The sequence below is a fragment of the Falco naumanni genome, chromosome 6, assembly GCF_017639655.2.
Source record: "Falco naumanni isolate bFalNau1 chromosome 6, bFalNau1.pat, whole genome shotgun sequence".
In the NCBI taxonomy this organism is placed as follows: domain Eukaryota; kingdom Metazoa; phylum Chordata; class Aves; order Falconiformes; family Falconidae; genus Falco; species Falco naumanni.
This window is the reverse complement of record NC_054059.1, coordinates 43,986,316-44,013,277: the sequence shown is the minus strand read 5'-3', so window position 1 is coordinate 44,013,277 and position 26,962 is coordinate 43,986,316. Positions and strand designations below refer to the sequence as shown.

Genomic DNA, 26,962 nt, shown 5'->3' with positions numbered 1-26,962 from the left:
TGATCCAACAAAAAAACCACCAAAACATTTTCTCATCATAAGTCTATGCACTAACCTTATGCATTATGTAAGATTTATCCCACACTAAAGAGTAAGTGTACATTATGACAATTATTATGGCACACAAACCTTTGAAATTAAGCACAGCTATCGCTGCTGCTATTTAGGAAAGAGCAAAGAAGGGACAGGAATAGATAAAAAGTAATGTTACCTATTTTTATATATATAAATATATATAATTAATTAAACTAAGCAGAGAATAACAAGAATGATCTGAATTAAGTCTGTGAACTATGAGGGTCTGTTCATGACTAATAAGAAGAAATTGGTGTTAACAATCATTATTGCTGTTCATCTTAACACCCCAGGTACCCTGAGAGAAGCAGTGTGTGCACTAGCAGTAAGACAATTCTTCTAGTAAAGTTCTCTGGTTTCAGGCTTACAGCATAAAATTCAAGTTGCTATGGATTACAAGAGACAATTGATCCAAGAGTTTCCATTTCAGAACTACAAAGACTACAACCTGCTAGAACGCAAAAGTATGGAAAAGTGACCTTCTAATGTTTTATTTCTCTGAACTCTAGTAGCAAGAAATCTGAAATCCCCAAAATAAAAAAAAAATCAGTTAGTGTCATTAAGGACCTAAAAATTACCATGCTGCATTAAAAACTTCCTAGAATAACAGCTGAAATTAACTTGTTTAAGTTATACTTCTTAACTTGTATAAGTTTCATGAGACTCTTATCAGTTTTTCACTTAAGCTTTAAGGAGATATTATCTCTGATTAAACTACAACTTGACTGGAAACCAGCCTAATTAAAAGTTACAACTACAGTTAGCTTGATACAAAGATTTAAAAGTCAGAATTAAAAACAATTAATCTGAAAAACTGAGTCAAAAATCCTCAAACCCAACAATCAAATTTCCTGACTCAGTTCAGGATTTGGCTTAGCCACAGCTGTTAGTCTGCTTTAGGTGACATTTAAATTAAAAAAAATCAAATAGTTTGTGTCCAGTTCAAGGAGAAAGGGGATAGGGAAAACAACTAGAACAAGCAACCCCTGAAGATTTCTAGGAACGTATTTTCTTCAGTTTGACTCAACCCCAGCTCTGAATCCCTTGTAGATTACACTCAAAAAAGGCTTTTTTCGACACATAATAAAAATAGGAAGTCACATGCATGCAAGAACTGCTTCTATTTTGTCAGAATCCTAATCTGCCTCTGGTAGCACTATGAAATACAAACTCCCAAAAAGTCATACTATATTGTACTAGTTGAGAAGTCACATAAAGTCTTGAAATTCCCACCAATAGTAAGTTGCAAGTGTTAAGACTGGTGTCCTATGTGAACTTCATTATGTAACTAAGCAAGAAAAAAACCAGCTGTCCCTAAGTTTTGGTGTTTAGTCATAAAATTACTAATTGTTTTATCATTTGGTATCAATATTGACTTTCTTCAAGGCTCCTGTTATATTTAGCAAACAGTGTATCAAGCAAAGGTTTCTGAACAGTGTAAGCCTCTACTGTGTATAGAGTTTTCATGACATGATAAAGCTTTTACTTACATATTTTATGTCTTTTGGCACATGGTCAAAGTTGTTTGTTTTTTTTTCCCTTCACTAGTATGATCTGAAGGCAAAGGTTGACACTGTTTTTATCCCCGACAAGCACCTGATGACACTGTCTTAGCAGGCCTTCACAAAACACATATAACTGCATGCTTCACAAACTATAAATTGCCACCCAAAACATGTGAGTAGTATACCTGGTATGAATCACTGATAAATTCCAAAACACGATCTCAACTGGGAGCTTGTATCTGTTGAGCTAGCCTCAAATGACAGTTTACATTCTAGCTAGTGTAGAAAGCCTTGTCTCTAAATAGATGCTGCTTTAAGACGGGAATCTGAATTTCTTTTCTGAGTAGAAAAAAATAAGATGACAGAAACATACATCATATTCTTGCAACACAAATGAAGGGAAAAAAATCTCTTATTTCCATTCATATTTTAGATGATACATAACTTATTCTATGAACTATTTTTAAAAAGTCTTTTTAAATTTTCAATTGGTTTAATCAGGACATGCCATTTACTAAATTATAACTATGTAAGCAGATATGATGATCTATTTAATAGATATTTTATGCTGGAACATCCGGAATAGCAGGGTTTTTAATGAGGAAAGACCACTTCTTTCTGCCTTTTTTGGGCAAAACCTATGGAAGCGGTTAACAAAGAATGTTTTTTTCCTACTTCTCTATAATGAAATAATTTAATTTTTGGTTCTGCCAGTGTTGGAATACAATGTACAATAACTATATGCTGCTCTGTTGCATGCTGTCTGAAGCGGAACTTAATGTAATTAACAACCTGTCAAAATGCATGCATAGGCTATTATAATTTTTTTTCTTAAATACCTGATGGTTGTCTCAAAGAGAATGGGATATATACTCAGTTTCTCTAAAAGAACCACATTAAATACATAAGCAGTTTTTCTAGGAAGATTTATAAGTATTACTAATCCCTAAAGGTTAAAGCAGTACAGTAGTTGAACATGTCTTATTTGTAGAAAAATAAATTTAGAAGTATTCAAATACAAATGTTTTCAATATAAATAATTCAGTGAAAGCGTATCTTTAAAAAAAAAAGAACAAGGAAGCGTAAGTTCCTTGCATTTTTGAAAACACTAAATGCAAATACTAATGTTCAAGAAAGGGAGAATGCAAGATCCACAAGTGTTCTGACTCTTACAGTTCCAATCCTATAAATACAGTGAAGGATCATTCTTTAACAGTCTTACTTGTGGAAAGTTACACAGCAGTAATGCTTTATTATTTAAGCTAATGAAGTCTGGGCAAAACATACATCACTACAAAGAATGAGAAATATTAAATGATAACTCCAGAGAAATTATTTTCAGTTTTTAAAAAGACCGTGGCTCCACCTAGCCAAGATATTGGCAGGTTGGTAGAGGGAAAGAGAATTAACTACACAGTTAAGAAATTAACTCTTTCCTACAAAACCTGCTATAACCTGTTCCTAAATTAAATAGTCAAGGTACATTGAGCTTTACAATTGTTGGGTTCAGAAACCAGTTTGGGGAACTTTTTTGTTTCCCTTCACAATAACAAATCAGTGGCAGATCCTAGTTTTCAGTTCTGTATCATCGTAAGGTGGAGGCATTTCTTTTATGTCTAGCTCCCTTCCTCACTTTGCAGCAGAGGATGGAAGACTATACAGAAAGCAGTATTTGGCCATTGAGCCTACCCTCCCTAAAATATATTTCTATTTTCTTTTTTGGGAAAAAAAAATAGCACTACTACAGAACTGGACCACAATCTCAAGTACTTTTTAAATTTCAGGTCATTCTCCCCTTAGCTTTGTTTTACTCTCCTCTCCTTCATTAAAAAGTGGGGTGAGATTACCTACCTCTGCCCAAGGGCTGGAGAAAATTGGCATCCTAGGGAAAGGAACAACGTTACACTTTTAAAAATCAGCTTTACATTCTCCAAATGTGAATGATGGCTTAAGTGAGAGAAGCCCTCAGGTACACCATGGTTCTGATGGGCTACCTGACTCACAGAGGCACCTATATTTTCCAAGACTGCATGGAAAACCCACAGGGCTGTGCAGTACACAAACACCTCCAGCCTTAATCCCTACAAACAGCACCTTTGTAGAAGCAACTTTTCATTTGTAATAGACAAATCACTGTCTTTTACAATGTTAAATATTATCATTATTAATACAGATAATAATAATCTAATACTAGAGTAGTGAAGCTTTTTCTGCCAGAAAAGGGCTCAAGCAAGGGAAGCTTTTAGCCTCAGATCTCAAAACAAACTACACTAAGTTTGGCAAGTAAGATCCCTGGTCTGTAGATCTCAAAACCACACTAAGTTTGGTGAGTAAGATCTCGGGTCTGTAGACATCAGTAACTTCCGAGATGAATATCAAAATCAAAAAGAGATCCTATTTTTTTAATAACACAAAATACAGATACTATTATGGTTGCTTTTTTCCCTTAAAGTTTATTTTCAAGAAGCCATGAACAAGAAATACGATAGATGTATAAGGGATTAAAATCAGTTTCTAAAAGTAAAACAATTAAACTGGACTAAAAAAAATATTTATGGTGAGTGAACAAGTCAAAAAAATTAATTCAGATGTTCAAAAGTATTTTCATGCCATGAGATGACTTACTTATATAAGAGGTGCGAAGCTTTTTCACAGACTCTGAATATAAGTTAGAAAGGCCGCACATGCAAGAAGCCACAGTCAGCATACCTTTATGAAGCAATGAGAAAAGGAAAGACGGAGACACTAACAGTACATTTGAGACAGAAAAGCCAGCAGAATAACTTGTATACTAGGTTCATAAAATGCTTTTGCCATGCAGGTCACTACTATTAAAACGTAAGATGAAGAAATATATGATTTCCTGTAACAGTTATATTAATGAGCAGAAAGGACTTCATTCACGAGTGTCTTAGAGACACAGTTGTAACTCAGTTGTGCAGACCCAATACATTAAAAAAAGTCAAGAAAACAAAGTAGTGTTTAACACTCCAAAACACAGTTTATAATCTAAACACATGAAGCAGAATTTAAGCTCTTTACTCCCAAGAGGAGTTAACAGTCAACCAGTAATTTCTCTCAAAAATTAATTTTTTAAACAAGCTTTTTATTTATTAGAAAAAATTATTTTATTTGAAAGGATACCAGCTGTGTATGTTCTGCTCTACATTAATGATTTTTAGACCTGTTTCCTCAGTTGAAATAGATCTAGGTAGCAGTAGTCAGCTTTTCTGAAACCAATGATTTAAAAAAATACATCTTAAGAGTATCCATTTCAATTTGAATAAAATATTATCTAAAGAACTTACCTGGACTTTTTTCTGGGTCTCTTAATATAAAGTAATCAACACTAGAGCATGAAGAAGTTGTTTGAACAATTTAATTCCTTTTGAAAAATAATTGCTTAGGGCAGCAGTGACATTGTTAATCATTCTGTCTTCAGCCATGTTCCAAATTAAAAGTAACTACTACATAACAAGGAGGAGAAAATAATTTAAAAATACTAAATTTGCCTTTTGGCAATAAAAAAAGCTTGCCATTTTGACCAAAAAGTCACTTTCCTCCTCAGCTGCAAAGGAACACCCTCCTTCAGTATATTTTAAGTCCAAGTCCTTTTTTGGAAGAAAAAAACCCACAAGTGTATTCTATCAGTTTGCTTTTGGAACTTTATTCTTTTCATTTAAATCAAAGGCTTCCTCTCAAGCATAACAGCATACAGAACATAATATGCTTTAGCTTATGTTATCAGGGACATTTCTAGTCAAAGTTTAAAGTAGGAAGCCAAAAGTTCTCTGCAGAAACACTGGCAATGTGCAAACATTAATGGGTTTGTTTATCCAAGCATGTGATACAGACACTAGGTTTATCAGAAACATCAGGACACTTCTACTTCTTCATGCTGTGTTAAGTTAGAATCTTGTAAAGTGCATAAATCCATTGTACATTTATACTGATATCTTTTCAAACAAATAAGCTTTCTCATCTGCTTTTCCTTAAAACATACATTACACTGAAAATTAAGTAATGACATCAAACATTAGCAGATTTCACTAAGCAATGGTTTTAAAGGAAACATGAAGTAACAAACCCATAATAGTGACATTAGGGACAGATCAAGAAGAAAGGATGGAAAGCACAGTGGAGAAAAGTGTGCTTGTATTGTCCAGATAAGCTCAGAAGGAAGGCACAATTCGTTAAAAGAAGTTTTGGGTCACTAACCTCCAGACGGTTGCCGAGTTTTTCGGGGAGACCGTGGCTCTCTGCGGTAAGGATCATTGGAGCCGTACAGTTCAATAGTGCCTAGATTCAAAAGCACTGTCTTCTGGAGGTAATCAACCATGGCAATACCGTTACAGTTTCCAAAAACTACTCTGGAAAAAGGGAAGTGGAAGGAAAGATAGTGCTAATCAAACTTTGGTAAAGTTTTATACCACTATTTGTTGCTGTTCAGCATTTTAAAGCTTCCATAATTTTTATGAATTAACCCAAATTATGCATATTTTTAAATTACTGGTTTAGAATGCAGTATTGTTTTATTTTTCTCTTGTAAAAACACGTGACAGTAGAACAGATCACTGTCATTATACATGCCTACCTGTCTGAAAGAGCCTTGAATGACACTTACTCCTGGCTGTACAGTGCCAGGTGAGGAAGAGTGATGCTGATTTGTTTCTGATGTTAGCATCATCAGGACCCAAAAGAAATTATCTTATAAGCACAGAGGACTTATTGCCTCTCTTGTGTTGTTGTGTAGCTCATGTGAACACACATGGATACTTAATTATTAATACATAGTTTTAAAACACTTTAACAGAATAATGAACTGTATAGAATATACTTACAGGCCATATGCTGAGTTGACTGCTAAGCTGGTTATCTGTTGAGGAGGTTCTCCACTCACCCACACTAGCTGGATAACTAGCTCAATTTGGTAGCCTGGAGATTGCTTGAGAGGAGAATTTTTAACTCTGCAAAATAAACAAAGCAACCCTCCAGAGCCATCCATTTTTTTTCCTTATGGGCTTGGAATTCATTGAATACTACATCACACTGGATTTTACAAAATTGGAAAGCTGCAAAAAAATCAACACAAACATAGAAGCAACTGCAAAAAACCACACACTGAAACTGGTCATTCATTTCTTTAAGGGCCCTTCTGATTCATTACTTAATTGAAAATTAATAATCACCACCAATACTTCATTTCTCCCCTCTTCAGAGCTAGGCATAATAGCATTAGCATGCTGTATTGACTTGAATAAAGGCGTTCAGTGTCTACAAGGAAGGTGTTACCCATTCTTTTCAGAGTTCCTAAAAGAACTCTGATTTAGAGAATGGAAGGGGGTGAGAGGTGTACATGGAAGAAGTATACTGGAAGAGGGAAATGGAAGCACAATATATTAAAACAAATACAAACAAAAGGCTGATAATACTGGGGGGGGAGGTGAGGGGAAGAAAAGCAAAGTAAATTATAATAATTGTAGACCAATTGTAGGGAATGAACCTGGGAATGGGGGAGTGGAATCTCCTTCAAAGATTTTGTCTGTGTGCTGATGAACAAACTAACATCCTGCAGAAAGAATTAGGTCTTTCTCCTCTTTTAAGGTGAAAAAAAATTTACTTAGAACATAAGAAGAATTCAGGAACCGAAGGAGCTTATTTTACCCATTCATTCTCATTAATGCATATTTTCGTTTACTGGTATTTAACAACAATTCATAAATTTCCAATTTTTCCACTCCTTCCAGTTTTCTTTAATAAGACACTTCTACAACTCAGTACAACCAATAAAATACTAAAACTCCCACCCTGAGAAAAAACCCCCATCAGAATTTGTTATTTTCTGGATGGGTGCACTCAAAGAATTAAGGTACAAGTTGGGACCTTAAAACTTCAGAAAACAAGAAGTACATCTCAATTTTGCATTTGAAAATGAAGTTCCGTGTACATTCTTCAAGGAAAAGGAGTTGGTCCAGAAGCCTCAATGTGCTGTTGTAGAAGAGCGGAAACAAATGTCATCTTTTAACTTTGATTTCTCAAATGAGTAAAAGTTCACACACAAAGAACCTTAAGGAAAAATCTCCCAATTTAAAAAACCTGAACGCTGGTCAAAGACCTACACTACACACACTAAAGCTCTGGAAAACTAACAGGTAAAAACTATTCAGACATCCTTGGCCTAAAGTTAAGGAGAGCCACAAAACATTATGTTGCCTGTTCATATCAATGGACAATAAGATTTCAAAGCACCTATGTGCTCAATATATTGCTGCTATGTAAAGTGTTCCCTCTATAGCATGAGCATCTGTAACTACACTAACATCTATGCCAAAGTTTCCTAAAGCAGACAGCAATCATAAGGCAAGAATTTTCTGATTTTTTTAAAAAATTAGCTTATGACTGAGTTTGCAATATTAATTTCTTAAAGCAGAACTCAACTTTCAGGTATTTGGAAAATGTTGCTCTAAGGAATAAAAAAATTTCACCAACAACGACATCTCTGTAATGATATTAAAGTACATATATTCTCATTACATATTCTCGTAAAGTTTCACATTCAACAGAATTATAACAGAAAATACTTACTTTAAACACGGGACATTATCACGAAGTCCATCAGATGAACTGCTACTAGTAGATGGATGAGACTGGGGAACAATAGATTGAGGATTGGAACCTGTGCCTGGAGTTGGTAAAGGTGGCACCTGCTCACCATCTGGAGATTCAACATCATTTATTTCATATAGCAGGCGCACTTCCAACATCTGTAAATTAAAAGTAAAAAAATTATCAGTAAACTCTGCCTTTGAAAAAACTAGATATGAAATAAATGAAGTCAGCTGAAGATACCAGTGATAAAAGTGACATCAAGGACTTTTACATCTTTTGAAAGAGAACAGTAGTTTAACAAAAAGTGCAACCCAAATACACATATGTAGCCTTCAGAAACACAAAGCCATGTTAACTAATACAGACTGAGTATCTGAAGATTGCTAAAACTCAAAAAACTAGCCCATTTCCAATATTTAAAAGCTTGCCACTTAATGTTGTCAAGAAATTAAAATACTAGATACAAGACCCATTTAATTATTCTGTGCATATAATAAATTCTCAGTTATGAAGACTACTTGTTTTATGTAGTTCAGGAATGCTGAAACTAAGAAGAGTTGAAGTCATAAACAGCTACACTTTATACTGTTGTAGCTCTGTACATACAGGACTTAGTTCATATGTTTGATGTTGCACTGAACTAGACCATACATTTTAAAGAACCAAGTTCATCGTGACTTCAGATTTCCTTCTGCTGATCTATAACAATATTAGTATTAATGGTAGCACAGTGTAAAGAAAGTTTCCCACTGTTTTATTCTCATCTCATATTACATAGAGCTTAACTCCTGGACTGAAACAAAGGACTATACGGTACTTTTTTTTAAAGCATTCCTAGTACTGAAGAATAATTTACTAGGGGCTGATTTGTAAAAACAATTTAGATTTTTTTTACAACATTCAACAATCAATCATCAACAGTCTTATTATAGCTAAATCCTACAAAGGTAAAAACTGTTATACTAATTACCGGAATAACTTCTGTTGTCACCTCCTGCTTGCTGAACCTGTAAATAATGACATGTGCAGAAACTCCAGCTATGCACAGCATTCTACTTTCTGGACACCATGAGATGATCTGAATAGCGTATGGATCTTCATCTACTATATCTGTGTTTTGCTTGTCATCTTTATTCCGTGATTTTTCAAATACTTTGGCTGTTTTTAGCTTATAGAGTACTTGCAGTGTTACTAGGAACAAACCAAGAGATATAAAAATTAGTTTTGATCTAAACAGATATTTTTCCTTTTGTTGTTTTTTTTTTTGTATTTCGAAACTTCTCTTCATAGATAACGCCACAATATTCAACAAAAAAGGGCAGAGTAGAAGAACTGAGTATCTGTGCTGACTCTGCCTGTGCAGTGCACCACTTGCCCAATGCAGGATTGGTTAGTATAAAAACCCAACCAACTAAACAACACTTTTCCTGAGAGATCTATATTAAGCTTTGGTTACAAACTAAACCCCCACAGCTCCAAGGCTTAACTATACTTTGGGATCTCTTTAGAACAATAACATCTAGTTACATATGCCATACCCAAAACTTAAGTCTGTCTATTGCTGAGAAAGTGAAGCTCCTTTCTTTTCTCCTTACATTATTTCAAATCCATGGCCTCTCACCTGTGTTGTCAGACTTAACAGCCCCAGTTCCTCCAGTTTTTATTTTGTCCTGTCTGATCTTTCAAAAGCACTGCCCTCTGATCAGTCCACATTTTTCTTGATAGTGTCTTTCCTAGAACTGTTCTCGTAAGGCCTTGCCACAGTTTAAAATTATGAAAGAATCACTCCACGTTGGTTTTACGGATAATCCCACTTATTTATCCCATTGATTTGGGGATTTTTGTGCAGCACTGACACTGCAATCCTTTAGACCTCCCCCCCCCCCCCCCCGGGTTGTCAAACTCAGACAAGTTTGAGCGTAAATCATTGATCCTACATTCAAACAAAGCATCTTGGATGCCAGTCAAGAATTAGCAATATCATTCTCAATTGTAACTCTGATTCTTTCTTACGTTTTCTTTCAATTGTCTTGTTGCTTTCAAACTCCACGAGCACATTCTCACAGTCACATTCAGTGACCCAAAGCACTGCTGCAAATACTAATTGTATCATCAGGAAAATTTCATTTAGAGCATCCTATCTCCTCTTCCATATTTCAGTGGGTTTACCTGAATCACACTTTCCTAGTTCATCTGTAAGACTATGCTATTAGAGACATTTTAAAAGTTTTAAAATCAAGATACAGGTACTTGCAGTTTCTCCCTTAACAGGTTGGTTTATCTGTTTTAGAAAAACTAAATGTCTTTAACAGGATCTCCTTTTGACAGATCTACGCTGAATAGAATTTTTAAGTACACAGAATCAATCGGGTTTGATCCCCCCACCCCAGGTTCCACCCCCATCCAAAACTGAAATTAAAGATCTAACACACTCCAAATAATCCTCCTCCCAGGTTTTAAACATATATATTACATCTGTTCCCTCCCACACCCACACACGCCCTTGCATTTTGGAATCTCACCAGCCTTCCACTAGTTTTGAAAGACAACTGGCAACGATTCCAAGATTGTTTCAGACAGCTTTTAAGCACCAAGACTAACATTAGTCAGAACTAGATTAATTAAAACATCTAACTGTGTAGTGCATTCTAATTTGAATTCTTACTGCATTTCTCACTGTGTAGAACACCAGATGCAATTGACCCTTTAACTGAAGAGAAATGTAAAGTTATATCAGACTCTTCAGGCCTGTTCAGTGTTCTGCCAAAGGAAAAAAGTCTTAATTTTACTGTTCTCTTGCCTTTCTTCATAAATGCCTAGATCATTTCATTAGCAGAAGCTATTACTGGTTCCAATTTTCATGTTTAGATACTGTAATTTATGGGGAGCTGATGTCTTATAAACATGTGCCTCTGTCTAAAAGGACAGAAATAGCTTACTGAAATTCAAGTTTACTAAAAAGGAATGCATTTGCCTGTCATGCATCTCTATACTCAATGTGCTTTAGAAGGAGAAATTTTAGTACTCTTCCGTTTTAGCTGGCCCTTGAAATACCAGTGCATTTTCACTGAGGTGGTAAAATCATGAAACATCTAACTAAGAAATAATGTTAATTTTGTTTAATAGTAATTCAAAGTTTCCTATGGAGTTACTGACTCTACATGAGGCAGGAAATAATGAGAATGACTAGTCTGCAATTACATTCCATTAGAAAAAGATCAGTAAATTTAGCAGACTCCTACTGCACAGGAAAGAACACTTACTTGCTGAGGCATCCCAAAACTTGATTGACCCATCAGCATGCCTATGAAATATTAAAAAATTAATAAGATGGTAAAACGGTTAGTTGGAGTGTTAGACCTCTTTGCTACTGATTAGAAAAATATATGGTTAACATTCTATTTTTATTAGTATTCTTAATGATTCTTGATTTTCACAATTTATTGAAAACCCAATATTTTACAAACATGTGCCTCAATTACTTTGTACAGAAGGGATTAAAAAAATGTTTGGAGGCTGTCTCCCTGAAATTCAACTGTACTAATACTAATTTACCATTTTAAGTATTTATTTCAGTTACCTGCATTTCCCATTTGGTATACCTTACCGTGCAGTGTTTCTTAAATATGCCCTTTATTCAGAGTAACACTTGCAAAGGACATGCCTAAATATACTGTATTTCAGTGTAAATGAGTTAATTTGTTTATCTTTGAAACTGAGAATCACATAACTGGATATTTTCAGGACTGTCTCTCAAAGTCTCTGCAGTGTGTAGCATAAAGTTACAGTAATCCTCACCAGGGTTAATGGGCTGTTCTAAAAAAACTTCAGCAATGTTCTCACTTTCAGTGATGCACTGCACGGTTATAAATCAAATTTTATTTATGCTCCTTAGAGTAGTACTAGAAGGATCAGTCTCAAAAGAGATCAAAATGAACACACTTAAGTATTTGGTTGTCCCGTTCGAAATAAAAACCTGCACTTCGAAGAACTGAACTCAATTATTTAATGGACTTCCTATGTTTCAAAACACAACTTGACTACTTTCCTAAAGTTAAAGAGTAAAAGGTAAGTTTCACCCAGGATATATTGATAGCAAGCAGACATAATCACAATCCCATGTCATAATAATAATCCCTGTAAATCACCTGCTATTATTTTGTTCCTACCTTCTCTTCCATGTTTTGCTTTACTTTCTTGTTAGCACCTCAAGAATATACAAATGACTTCTCTGATGAACATGATTTCTTAAACCATTCAAACCACTATTAGAACATTCGTGGTTTGTGGTTTTTTTTAGAGGAACAAAATATTCTCACTTCCACTTAATCAACTAAGAGAGTTACTACTACACTGTGGTGTCACTTACCCTGTAATAATTATCTCTGGATAGCTCTGAGTGATCAAACCCCAGTTGCCTCCACTGATAGGCCATTCCTAGAAGATCAACAAATAACATTGAGGAAGGAAGTATCATACAGTACAAAGTTAAGCCACTGAAATTACTGCAGATTCCTGTATTTCACATGGCTTCAAAAAGTAATTAGACATACCCATCACAGGGGGAAGAAAAAAAAAAAAAAAAAGATTAACAAGGTCTATAAACACCACCCCTGCTCCAGGAAGTTCCTTAACTTCCAGTGATACAGCAATCAATGGGAGCACATGAAGAAAGCATGACTATAGGCTTGACGTATGTTATATCCTCCCTACACATCTGCTATTAGCCACTATCAAAGACAGAAAAATGAATCAGATGGAGATTTGGTCTTAGTATGGCCACTCTTACATTGTTCAGAGCTGCTGGTTTTCAGTACTTCCAAATGCAAGTGTAAATACTAGATGTACCTTCTTACTGTAACCTTGACGTTTCTGTCGAGCGCCCACCGAATAGAGTGCAGGTATGAGGTCCACAGGACAATCAGCAAAATATTCACAACAGGTAACTGGAGATTCATGTATTGTCAGAGGATAGGGATTCTCAAATATAGGGTACCTTTAATGGATGAAAGGGGAGGACCATTAATCTAGGAAAAACATACTTTTTTTTAAATGCAGAACACAAGTAAAACACTGAAGACTAAATTTACATTCTTTTCGTATAGAGGAAAATAAATGCATATCGAATTAGATTATGAACAAATATACTATATATAGTATATATACTACATAATATATATACTGCTCATCCAGTACACTCACCCAGCAGTTGTATATTTTTAAAAGCTTTCTATTTTAATGGCCTGTGAAAAAACTGAAGTTACCAAGTCCTAATTGTAGTAATGTGGCACCATGAATTTATTTCTAAGTCTTCAGTCTGTTGTTCCAGGGAGAAAGAAAGATTCCACTTCACACTCTATATTGTTATAATACAGATAATAATGTAAAGAGAAAGTTGTTCAGCACTTTTCATAACCTACTTGCAACTCCAAGATAATTTTCTGATAGATAGCAACACTCAATTACCAATTAGAAGCCAACACACACATACTCCCCACTACCACCTCCATTAGAAAAGTGACAGAGACTTAAAGAGGAAAAAATGCCAATAATAATAATAGAGGTAAATATATCTGTGTGCAAAGAACATATTATTTCCAGAGAAATGCATACACTCCTCCCCCGTTTTGATTTTTTTTGAGGTGAAAAGGGACACAGCTTCTCAACCCATCTAAAAGGAAACCTTAGTAACAACAGACGAAAATGTTCTGCATACCAATAACTTTAGACAGAGCTATCTTAAAAGCCAAAACAATCTTGTAAAAATTGAAGGAAAAGGCATAATTTTAACAATATATGACAAATCTATATGACAACACAGGGCAAAAGGAAACCTCCTGTAGCAAAACAATCTAATATTTTGTTACTTTTTTCAGGTGTGAAAGAATTAATACTTTGCAAGTAAATTGTAACAAGGACCATTCTAAGTCTTCTAAAAACAGAAATGCTGAAGATTTTTTTAACGTGAAATGGAACAAGACTTAACTTCAAATTTCAGGCACTGCAAACTATTTCACTTAAAAAGGTTTGTACAAGGCTTTTTAATTTGAAGCTCATTAAAACTTGTTATACCATCTTTCAACATATGAGTGTTGGAAGCTTAATGCCATTGATACATCAGAAACAAGTTTCAGATTCAGCATGTGGACAAGTAACATTGGGAAAATCTAAATGAAATTGCTCATTAGCTGCAGAGGTATTAGGACTAAACTTTATCTTCTTCTAAATTTGATAGTTTTCACTAAGGTATCACCACCAACTTGGAAGATACATATTTACAGGTTTTTGTTTTGCTCTAGAATGACATTCTTCACAAGGATTTTTTTTCCTTCATTTACCATTGGTGACTTTTAACCAGGAATACTACAAAGATCTTAGCCATCTAGTTCCTCTGTACTAATTCCTTAATAGTTAGTTGTTACTGCCTATACTAATATCAAAATCCTTGATTAAAAAAATTGTAGGATCCAGAATTTTTAGCCACCACCTAACGGAATATACAGACTGTTCCACGGACAAAGTAACAAGAGTCAAAACACATTAGGCAAGTATTAGTTATAAAACCAATAGGATACTACTTTTAAAGCAACCTTGTAGCAAAGTAGTAAACCAATGAGTAGATGTTACCTTTCTAATTTGGTATACATGATATTTATTGCATCACTTGAGTTACTTTGAGCAATACAGATAGCAATTCATTTGGCAATAAAATCAGAAAATACTTATGTGATGACAACACTCAGTGTCAGCCAAAATTACCTGCCTTATCTGAACAGTTGTTTCCTCTGCTCCCTTTCTGCAAATTCTGACTTCCCCTCATAGGACTAAGGAATCAACTTCAAGATAAATTGTGATAATTAAAAAGCAGTGGTGACCTATGTTTGAATGTTTAATTGTAAAACCAAGAAAATTGTTTGAATGAGTAATTTCTGTCAATCAAATCTGGAAAAAGTTGCATAATATTCTACTCACCTACTGCATATTAACTAGAGAAAGTCTGATTGGTAACAATTCCAAGTTCCGCTGAATAAACCTTATATTTAATATTCAGAATGTTATTTTCTAGACAGGGAGGTATTACAGTAGATTTAAAAACTAGAGCAGAACCACAGGCTGATCACTGCAGCCAACCATGAAAAAAAGACTACACAAGATTCTTACCCATTTTGTGCAAGGTCAATCAGTACTAAGTCCTTTTCTAGGAGAACAACTACAGCATATGGTTCCTGAAAGTCTGAGAAGAAGAAAATTTCTTATGGGTAAACATAGTTCTTGCACACACAAGTCTCAAGAATGTGATCAGTCCTTGCACTTTATCAGTCAAGACTAGAAAAACCACTTTGATTATAGTTTCTGAAGGTATTTTATACACTCACCACCCTGAATACTCCAAGTTTGGAAAAGCCATGCTTGCCCTTCAATTCTACATTCTCAGCTCTCTTCCAATTTGCTAGAACCGTTTGAAAAGCTCAAACAACAGGAAAAGGAACATGCAGAGGAACTTGCGTAAGCAGTATTTTTGAGAACGAGCCAATTACTGAACAATCATCTTCCTACCCCCAAACTGCTTTTCCTTGTATTCAAAGGGGTTTAAATTTTAATTGCTTACAAAATAGATTGAAAGACAGCCAACTTTACACTGAAACAAGAAAATGGGAAGCATTTCCAAAGTTTACCTTGCCCTCTTTCAGGCAGACCTCAAATTCTGAGCTAAGCAGTTTTATGTACTCTGATGGAAGTTGACAACTAAAAACACTGGAGTCATTGACAATACGATTTTATTAATTTGGGACAACCACATAAACTATGATAAAAAAATACCCTTCTGCAGAAGTTAGATTACAGGTTAGTGGTGAACTTCACATGAGTATTGGATAGAATAAAATCACTAGTAGTGAGGAGTATTACACAAATGCTAATCAAGATTTAGCATGGAGTGAAAAAGTCTTACGTGCTCAAATAAATATTTATGAACACATCTGGTGCAGTAACTACAGCTTAAAATTCTAATGCTACTTTTTGTCTGCACATGCTTTTGGGATTAAAAAAGCAAAAACCATGCAACCAGTAATTGGCATTTTTCTAGAAGAAAAATAGGTTTTATATTAAACTATTCTACCATGATGCTTTGGATGCTCAGACAATAGGGATAACAGATGTTGCTGCTGCAGTCTGATCCCTAGAGGTAAACCAGAAAGGCAATAGTGAAGAATATTCTGATGGGATAGAACTCCAGAGAGAAGAGGTCAAAGTACTGAGAAAAATCCTTACAGAACCTACCATTAGGATATGGTGTTTCACAGAGGGTTAGAAAATCAACAATAGAATAATCCATTTCTAGCACAGCAGTACTTTTCCCATGCATAACTGTTAAACAGGGTCGTCTTCCTACAGTGTCATATGACAAGCCTCCTGAGAGAATGATGAAAGGCTCCCTGGAATAAAGCAGAGGCATTTCGGATCAAGCCAAGATAATATGTTAAAAGAGATTGGCAGTTTTGTAACCTTGTAATAAAGTTCAATAAGATATCATTATGCAGAGATATGTTAAGAATAATGCAAACTAGCTTTCCAAGCAAGCTGCAGCTTGGCTATGCATTTCAAAATTTAAAAACGAAGAGTCCAAAGACTAACTTAAGTCAGGCATCTCTTCCAAACTTTTTGTTCTATTTTGTTTATTTAACCAATCATTGTAACTGTTTGAAGAGATGAGATTTTTTTTAATTGTTAAATTTTAGAATTGTTTCCTTCTTACTGAACTGCAGATTCAGATTTGCCAACAGCCCCACTTATCTGTAATACACAATATTCCAGCAGGATCAGGAAAAAATAGTCTCTTTTACTTCCTGTACAGAATTATCTTAAATTTTGAAGGATGAACAGTTTTTCAAACAGTGAAAAAGTAATTTTGCAGTCACAGTAATACGACTTATGGAGAAGCAACCAGTTGCTTGATAAGCAAAGACCTAACATCTTTTAAGAAGCAAGGACATAAGTACATGCCCATGGTTCCCTCATCACACATTTACTCTAGACATTTTATCCATTTCCCTTGAATTCTGTGCATTGTGGTAGGAGGGAACTACTATGTCATAGGGCTCCTCCTACTGCATAATTAAATGGCTGAGTACAGCAAAGCAAAAATGTTTCTTCTACTCTTGAGAAAGATCAGAAGCTTCCCTACAAAAAAAATAAGTCTTTATTGAAACACATTTCCCAACACTATGCACATAGTATACAGTTTAGTATTTCATTTACTGAAAACCAAGATGAAGTTAAGTTTGTTTTAATAGGTATTTTCTTCTTTCCTGATTATCAAAAGTTACCACTTATTTTAATACTGTTCATGTTTAAAATAAGGCATAACACCTCTTAAAGAGCAGACTGAATGTTTGTAAGTATACAGCTCAAGAAAATCTACACATTACTATTGCCTCAAATTCCAGGTTATACTTCTGGAGGAAAAACAGACACTTGGTGCAAAATTCCTCTGATCTACTTTTATGCTTACTTTAGGCAGGAATCCTATCCCTTTGTGTTTACTGTGGAAGCTGCTAGTATGTCAGTATCTGGAGAAAATTTGCAGGGGAAAAGCACCATCCTGACATGCTGTGAAAGAGCTGAAGAGATCTTTTATTTTTTGTCTTTTCTTACAATACCATCTTTCCCATGCCATCTAAATGGTTTTCACTAGTTTGCATTTGAAACAAAAACGTGACAGACTAGATAAATCTTCTTGAAAACAATGCATGAAGGATGTAGCTTATGCACATGCTACCATTCATAAGTTTAAGGCTTGGCTGAACCATGCTTCGTGTTTGTAGCATCGAAGGCAAAGCAGGCTGAGATAAGCTTTCGGTTTTTGCAATTATTTCACAATCTGCTTGATGCTTCAGAAAACCCTGTGAGTGAAGATTTGATAGGATCAGAGTTCTTCTGCTGGCTGAGGAAGTGATCTCAAAGGAATGGCCATAAATTAGGCCACGGGTCCACTGAGTTCAATATCCCACCTCCAACAGTAGCCAAAAGTGCATTTCTAGCGAAGGAATGCTTTCTCCAAGTTTTCATTTAATCTCAATTCTTTATATTGGACTGTCACACAATCTTTTATTGTCAGGTCCATGAAGTAATTTCAAAAGGACAAACTTTAATTTAACCTGATATTTTTCAGGATGTCAATGAAAAGAAAAATACTGGTGTGATGTACTTGCAGTATCTCATTTTTTGTCTATTTTTAAAAATATTTTTTAAAATGTTATTTTATTTAAATAAATATTGTTAAAAAGTTATTTTTTAAAAATGATAATGCTGCCAGGACAATTTGCAGTAATTATCAGACTTGCAGGTTCATCAAGGTCAACTGATAATAACAAAGGGATAAATTTCAGTTTTTAAGTTTCATACGCCAGTGAAAACTGCATTTTGGTTTCTTTTGGTTTTATTTCTCAAGGTAATCAGATTGTTTCGGGCAGGTTTGCCAGCGTCTATATCCTTACAAAACAAAGAATAGGTTACATGGATCTGTCACATGGATTTTTCACAGATGAAATGAATATTGACAGTTTACTTTAGTCTGCCAGAAAGATTAATCCAGGTTTGTGTATGAACTTTTCATATTTTCATGAAATTGAGAAAGGAACATATGTGGACTGCTGCAAGTAAAATACAGCTTTCCAACTGGTCATAGATATTCATACGTCTGGGAATTAGCCACAGTCTTAAATTTCTGTTTACCTCACTTTCAGCAAAGAAAAATGCACAAAGCCACCGATGTTATATGTATGGGTACACCAATACATAGTGGAAAACTCTACTATATCAATTAAGTAACAATCTTCTATAGATTTGAATGCCTAGGAAGCAAGTGAAAACTACATAATGTCCCCAAAGGCAGAAGAAGAAAAGATATAGATATAAAAAAAAAAAAATCAACATTCGCAAATAGCTGAACAGGTTCCCATGAATATTTCATCTTTATATTGCACTTTTTACTCAAACACTTTAAAGCACTTTAGAACCACAAATAAAATAAATTCCACACAGTTCATGAAATCCTTCAATTGCAATTGCAGTCTTGGTAATAAAACATGCTACTCAAGAAACTAATTCCATCTGAGCCTCTTGTTACAATTATTGGTTTCTTACATTCTCAATGTGCATAATTAGGCACAATTTGATGCTAAGTTACTGCACTCTACCAGAAAAGCTTCTGTTAGTAACATTTTGGGGGGCAAAACATGTATTCAGAGTTCAGAATAATCACATCAGGGTACTGTTTCTCAAAGTTCAGTTCTTCAGGTCTGTGCTCTGGTGTCCTCTATTAAAGAAACTAAGCTGATAAAGCATATTCTCAAAAGATTGAGTGAAGATTAGCAGCATGCAAAAAGCACGCAGATAGAGATAATGCTAATGCATTATCTAAGTTAAGGTTTGTGTATAATTGTTCACATACATTTCTGTAGTTTATTCAACAATACCAGATTTACTAAAACTACTCCAGTTGTTACCATAGCTCAGTGCCATCAGGATGTGTATCCCAACAACTGGGAAACAAAGTACATTTCTAGAGAGCTGCATTTATTTTAATAAGCTAATTTTGCATACAAAACAAGTCTTACCCAGCTCTAGTTGTTTTATATTCCACCTTAAGGATAGGTTTGCAGGGTTCTGGCTTCTTTCCATCCTTCAGCTGCTTTCCTACAGTGAATTATTTTCTTATATTAATCTTACAGTTCCACAACATGATGAAAAATGATGACATTCACTATGCAACTTGCAATATAGCACATTCATGTAAACCTATATTCAGCATCTGATAGTTACAGAGTATACCTTGGAATAATATCATTAAAGACCTCTTAAAAACCCGAATATACCAACCTAGAATATTTAGGTGCAGGGTGTTTGGGTTTTTTTTTGGTTGTTGGGTGGGGTGGTATTTTTTTGTTGTTTTGTTGTTGTCGTTTTTTAAATTGTTGTAAAGTATTTGTTTTCAAAAATATAATACTCTCCTAAACCAGTTGGTTTAAATCTGGGATATTTAAAATTTCTCATGTCTACCATTTTGCAATTAGAATTGGCCAGCTTACAAGTGAAGTGAGGTTTACTCTAAGTGTTATCCTTAAGGGCTAAGACTTGAATTTGAACATGGACGCCTACTCTGCCTCTACTGGGCACTATTAGCAACTAAAGCTTCTACAGATACCATTTCCCATGGAGTCAGTAGAAATTAAGAGTATGGTGTAAATATGCATTTTTTCTACCTGAGCATTGATGAAATCTAATACAGCTATAAAGTGTTGCAGAAAATTGCAGCCCAAGATAAAACCAAAAACGTTTATTAAAAGAGGCCAGAGCATATGAAAATAAAGATAGCCTTCTCTAACTAGTTTTGCTACTACAGTAGCAGTCATTTTTTATTTTTTGACCACCACAGGATCATATAGAAATCCACAGCTTCCTTTTTGCACTTGAGCCCACAGCCAGCACAGTAAACAAGAACTTGCTGGAGGCTCAGATAGGTAAATCAGGATGCTTAACTATAGCATCTTGTACTACAACTGTAACCTCACAGATTGAGCTGTTAGATTCACACTTCAGAATCTGAGGTAAATAAGGTAAGACATGACTTAGACACATGCATACCACGTAAACCTGGCATTTGTATAGTTTTTCTTTTTTTATATGAGCAGCAGCATATTTCACAGAACAACATGTAATGTTAACTCCCTAGATTAACATAAATGTAGGCTTCTCTGAAGTGGGAACATCTTAACAGATGCTAGTCTTACTCTGTTACAAACCTTTCCAAGAATTTATATGGTAACATACACATTTATACATGAAACAGATGCTTGATTATATGTATTTTAAACAACATATGGGATTGTAATGTCAAGCAAAAAGTAAGTCCTATAAAATATGCATTAGGTAATTTTGAGATCAATGCCATTGTGTGAAAGGAAAGCTTAAGTTCAGAGATTTAGACAAAACTGCACTGATTTGGATTCTAAGTTCATGAAGACTTTTTAATGAAATTATTGGAATCTCATTTGACAGAGAAAGTTTTTTTTACTTGCGCTGCAAGTACATTTTTAATACTTCGTTTTGCAAAACACACTACTGTTAAAAGTTATCCATGTTTAAGTTCTCCGTGTTTTAAGAGCTGTCACACACAGTAGGTATCCATTTTCATCTTACCATGTGGAGTGATTGTCTGGAATGGTTTGGTAGGAGATTTTACATTCCATATGGTCAAAGTACCATCTGAGTGACTACAAATAAACTGTTTTCCTTCATGATGCCAAGCCACAGAGTGTATAGCCTATGCAAGAGAAGAGAAAAGCCAGTACAGCATAAGTTGAGTAGCTTAGTATCATTTTATCCTTAACTCCTTGCTCAATGACATTAGACAGCAAAAGGAAATTAAAGAAAGTAATAATTACATCATGCTGCTCTTAGTATGTCCTAATTCATCCATGGTAGGTTTTCCATTCATAAGTACTTCTTTCAGACATATTTTATCCAAAAATACTGCCTTCATTGTAGTGTAATGTACATTTAAGGGTAAAAAAATAAAATCCTCCTCAGAGTGTAGCATTAAAGTATAAAGCAGAGAATACCTGCAAGCACTTATTGAGCTTTGCCAACCAGAATCATTTCGTTATTGGGAAAAATACACTGCCATTACAAAAAAATTCTACTTGATGAAATTAAGTCAAAGTTTCAAATGGCATTTTGGGGTATCTGTGGATATGCACAAGAGGCAAGCATGGGCTGAGAACATAACCAAAATGAGAACTGAAGCAATGGTAAGATTTTTTTGAAGATTATAAAATATTAGCTTGAATAGCATTCTAACATTGCAATGGCAGTTTTGAGGTACAGGAAAGTGTAGGAATCTACTACTAAACCTTTCCATGAATACAGAAACATATTGTATAATCATGAAATTACAAATGGAACGATAAAGCCATGCCACATGAAATCTTACTGCAGAAAAAAGCAGATTTAATGACATCTAGTTTCTGCCTTAAGGCGAGAGAAAAGTAAAAAAATGAAGCAAAGAGTACAAATAAGGCAAAGAGGTTAACTAGTAAAAGATTAGTACCATTTCTGTTTCCAGCATTTCTGTTAGTACATGTAGACATCACGAAACCGTTAAGCAATGTTCAAGGGAATTTTAGTTATAGCATGAAAATATCAATAAACAATGAAAACCTGAAGTATTTATCTACTACCCAAAAGGTATAGAAAGACGTATTACCAAATATTTAAAAATTGTTTTTATTTGCCAACGTAGCACCAACAACAAGGATCAGCATGTTTGAAAGTGCAGATTTGGTAAAGCAAAGGCTGCATTTCAAAATGCTGTTTTCACTAATAAAAGAATTCATCTATCCAATGGTTAACAATACAACACAGTAAGTCTTAAATACTCTCCCATGTGGAGTCTAACGTTGACAACAGTTGGCAACCCATAATGTAAATGGAACAGTTTTTGATGCACGTTTATGTAGAAATAGGTCTTAATAACCACTAAGAAAGTAAACTTTATAAAAGGAAGAATAAATCAGAGAAATGAACACTTTTTCCTTATCCTGAAAAGAAGGTCAAAAGGAAAGAAATTCAGTAACCCATTACTGTTCAAACAGCATTAATTCTTAAGAACATAAAAAGATCTGATAAACTGAGCACAAAGGAAAATGATTACTGCTATCACTTAACTTCTACAAGGAACCTGATGGGATGGAAAGAATACTGAAAGAGAATGAAGCCTTTGGCTTTAAGGCTATTTATGGTCTAGTTTTATAGAGTATCTGGTTACATTTAGCAATACATCTAAATATTTAAAGCATAAAAAAAGCAGCATGTTTTATGTATTTTCAAGATACTCCAACTAACAATTCTGTGGGCTGAATATGGTAAATGGCACTAGCTGGTTGATACCAACAGCTTCAACGACCAAAAAAAACCTCGTAACTGAAAAATCAATCCCAATACTCAAGAGCAAAAGTTCTGACATCTTTTCCATGGTTAATGTTAGTGCTAGAATGTGAAGGAAAACATAACATCCAAGACAGAAAAATTGGGCAGAATCCACTGAGGCTGCAAATCTATACGTAGCTTCTTAAACACTAAAAAGCCCTTAGGAGCAAAATCTCCCCCCCCCCCCCCCCCCCCCCCCCCCCCCCCTCCCCCCAGTATTTTACACAAAACTTGCTGACTCAGAATAAAACTCAAAGTTTTCATCATAATTCTCATCTTGATGCAAAAACTTCACCTTGTACCCTTTTGGTACTGTAATGCAGCAGCATGCTTAAATCAGCTGGTGCTGATTCAGCTGAGTCTCAAACTTTTTTGTGGGAAGTACCACTGGTCATACAGATTCCAAACAGACAGTAACCCTTTATGACAGGATCATGCACTAGTACCACAGAGGGCTGTTGCTATATTTAAGGCACTAGGCATTTGTATCTTTAAGAGGAGGTGTCTGCACTGGTAACCCAAATCCTGACCCCACTAATATTCTGAATACTTCCATTTACAAACATGCACCAAATACAGGGAATCTTTACAGGAACTTACATAGTGAGAATGCTCTGTAAGAAAAATTGTATTAAATAAATATTTATATTTACTTAATTATAACTAAAGTTTTCTCATTAAAAGTATTCATGTTACCCCCTTCACTTTGACACTAAGTTAAAGTAGCTGTTCTGGACTACACAGAAGATAGTTATGCGTTTTCTAGGAAAAAAATAAATCATAATTGAATCTTACTTTTTTGAATAACAAGCCCAGCACAATTAACTGTGATGTCCTACATATGCCAAAACTTAACCAGAAATGTAGAAACTAACCATCCTAGAATATTATGTGGAGACAGGCTGTGCAGAACGGAAGCCTCACTTTCACTGGCTGTTCCAGAAGGATTATCCCATGTAGAAAAGTGACTGCTATACTGCCTGCAAAGAAAGTGACCATACCTGATTTTTAAAAGGAAATGTTCTTGCAGTGCCTGCAACAGTTATCTGAGGAAGACTGTAGGACTGTGAAGTACAATCACAAGTAAGAAACTGAAAAAGTCTGAGGGACAAAATTAAAAACATTTATATGCAAGTCTCCTACAGAAATCCCAAGTAGATCACTCATGTTTGAAGAGATTAATGCAGGTTTAACAACATTTTATGAAATTCAGTTTTGCTGCTGCAATAGCTTGTCAGTATCCCCAGAAACCACTACTATTTCTTGGTTCTTTAAAGAGGTACAATAACTCTAAATACAAATACAACCTTTCAATTCAAGAGATAAGTTCATCAATAAAGACCCGATTTTTGATCATAGTATTCAACCAAGGAGGTTTAACTGTTTCAATTCATGAAACATATACAAAAAAATCCCTTTCTTTTCAATTCCTGCAGACTTATTTTAATTCAGAACAGTTTGAGACCATTCTTCATATCCTATCTTCCTGCAAGACAAAATACATGCAGAATTTTGACACTTTGATGTGAATACAAAAGCTATAATTTAAGCAGTTTTCCCTGTTTCTAAGAGACTTTTTAAACCCCTTTCTTCTAATATCAGGTCTAGACTGCTGCAAATACAGTTGCTACAACTCAAAAGAAAAAAAATATCTAAGTAAACCAGCTTTTAAAAAAAATAAACTAATATACACCTCCTTGCTTTAAGTATAACACAATCTTTGGCAAAATGTTTTTGCATACTTTCCCACAGGAATGCACCAGAAGCATGGAGAATTCCCTTCTTTGCTCTTTGAATTTGACCATGATCCCTTACTCTTGTATGCTGTTAACTGAGCTTGGAATAAACTGTGCATGACAGTTAATACAAGATTAGTTACTCTGCAAACCAGACTGTTCACTGTAGCCTATTCTGACTTCACTGTCTTATTTCCATTGACAGGGACAGTATTTTCTGGTAAACTTGAACAGATGATGACACATACTGCTTTTCTGCAAGTTTACCAAAATATTCAAAGCAAACATACTAACTCGGGAGTACCTATGCTAACTCTTCTGTCAACAGCCTAAAAAAGAAAGTGGGAAAAAAATGCTCCAAAAGAAAAAAAAAAAAAAAAAAGAATGTAGCTACTGAGGCTTAAATGGCAATATGTCATAAAGATTGCTTTCATGCAATGAAATGTGCAAGTGCCTAATGACTGCACTGACATGCTTTGGTTTCTGGCAAGTCACATATCAGGGTTGCTTTTTTCCCCACTCCTCTTAATCCCACAGGCTACTTTGACATGCTTTTAATGCTGTAAAATAATCTTACACTCAGTCATGTACAAGAACATTGAGTCTAAAAATAGTAACCTATAATACATTTGCTGAGTTAATGCTATCAAAGCTTACTTTAAATGAGAACAAAAAATGCTATTTGAAGGATGTACTTTATTGAAAAACTAGTTTTAATTTTCAGAAGTTGCACTTCAAGTATTTTAGAAACAAGTTAATAGGAGAGAAATTTATTTCTTTAATGACTGAAAATACAGTACGGGAAATGTTCCCACTATAAGCTGTATTCTACATAAACGTGTAATTTCTTTTTAAATTCCCAGTGTTTGAACATAAAAGAATGACACAGAAAGAATTGATAATCTTATTTTTCCACTGAGCTTGCCCAAGACAAAAAGGATGTTTTATAAAGAAAGGGTTTCCAAGCAGCTTTCTAAAGAAAAGTTCATTCACTACAGTTCCATTGTCACAGGTAATTTCCTTCCAAATTCTCTGAAAAAGAATATTACGTTTGTGCATGCTTCTAACTAATTCTAAACACACAACATATTACTTTTGTTATAAAAAGTGTACAGCACTGGCATTTCAGGACCTCTCATTTGTAACATGGGAAAATGAAGAATAAAGCCTAAGTAAGTTTCCTGTTACAAACTAGAATGCTGTGGAAGAAAGAATACTCCATAATCAGAACTAATACTAATCACAACCTAGAGCTGCATCCTCCAGCCATGGTTAAGCAGAAATACGATTACAAGGGTTTTAGGGGTGGTGGTTTTAACCACCCTATGAGCATGCCTGTCCTTGGGGTGAGTGCTCCTAGTGTTCTTGTGCTGCAACTGCCAGAGCAGGGTGCTGGGCAAGCACACATGTTCAGACAGGAAGAAAGAGTGGACTGTGTTCCACTAACCTAGCTTTCAGAAAACAAATGAGACCGCCCCACTACATCATGGGAATTTGCTTCAAGAAAGCCTCCTAAAGGTCAGGTAATTTGGAATGAAACCAAGCAGGAAGCTACAAAAAACATAATAGGATTCAGCTTCTTCCCTGAGAAAGTTGCACAGATGTCTTTCCGTAAACCTCTAACCATGCAGGAAGCTTGACCTTCATTGTTCCTCAGCTGAGGAAGATCATAAAGGATGACATTTGGATCCCTTCACACATCTAAGGTTTGATTCAAAAGTAGTTGCATCAATTGATGGTGGTAGACTGCACAGTCCCTCAAGTTACATGTTTTAAGACCAACATCAACCACTAAGCAACGACAGGGGAGACTAATGGCAAAGTTACTAGAAAACAGTCTTTATGGTATCAGTGTGCCTGGCCATCCTGTTCATGATACCTGATGAAGCCTAGTCACCCATGAACAACCGCCATCACTCAAAACAGAGAAGTGTATTTCACAGTACTGCTATGAGACTATGACTGCACAGGTGGAGAGGATCCAGGTCCAGGGTCCTGACAGCTCTGTCTTGTGTCTCGATGTCATACAGAACTGCAGCTGTACTGTAG

At 35.0% G+C, this 26,962-nt stretch overlaps 1 protein-coding gene across 15 annotated transcripts in view; it reads right to left on the bottom strand.

The window, feature by feature from the left end:
* Positions 1 to 26,962, bottom strand: part of STXBP5 (syntaxin binding protein 5) — a 109,061-nt gene that overhangs the window by 26,746 nt on the left and 55,353 nt on the right. For 9 of the 15 annotated variants that reach the window (XM_040597175.1, XM_040597178.1, XM_040597177.1 and 6 more), the window contains 12 exons: positions 21,390 to 21,513; positions 19,808 to 19,886; positions 16,470 to 16,624; positions 15,351 to 15,423; positions 13,038 to 13,185; positions 12,559 to 12,626; positions 11,453 to 11,493; positions 9,160 to 9,380; positions 8,166 to 8,344; positions 6,422 to 6,547; positions 5,799 to 5,950; positions 4,206 to 4,289 (listed from right to left, as the gene is read on the bottom strand). In XM_040597175.1, the coding sequence (XP_040453109.1) occupies positions 4,206 to 4,289; positions 5,799 to 5,950; positions 6,422 to 6,547; positions 8,166 to 8,344; positions 9,160 to 9,380; positions 11,453 to 11,493; positions 12,559 to 12,626; positions 13,038 to 13,185; positions 15,351 to 15,423; positions 16,470 to 16,624; positions 19,808 to 19,886; positions 21,390 to 21,513 (1,450 nt within the window). The remainder of the gene's footprint in view (positions 1 to 4,205; positions 4,290 to 5,798; positions 5,951 to 6,421; positions 6,548 to 8,165; positions 8,345 to 9,159; positions 9,381 to 11,452; positions 11,494 to 12,558; positions 12,627 to 13,037; positions 13,186 to 15,350; positions 15,424 to 16,469; positions 16,625 to 19,807; positions 19,887 to 21,389; positions 21,514 to 26,962) is intronic. The other 6 variants (XM_040597180.1, XM_040597179.1, XM_040597186.1 and 3 more) reach the window with 1 other exon arrangement.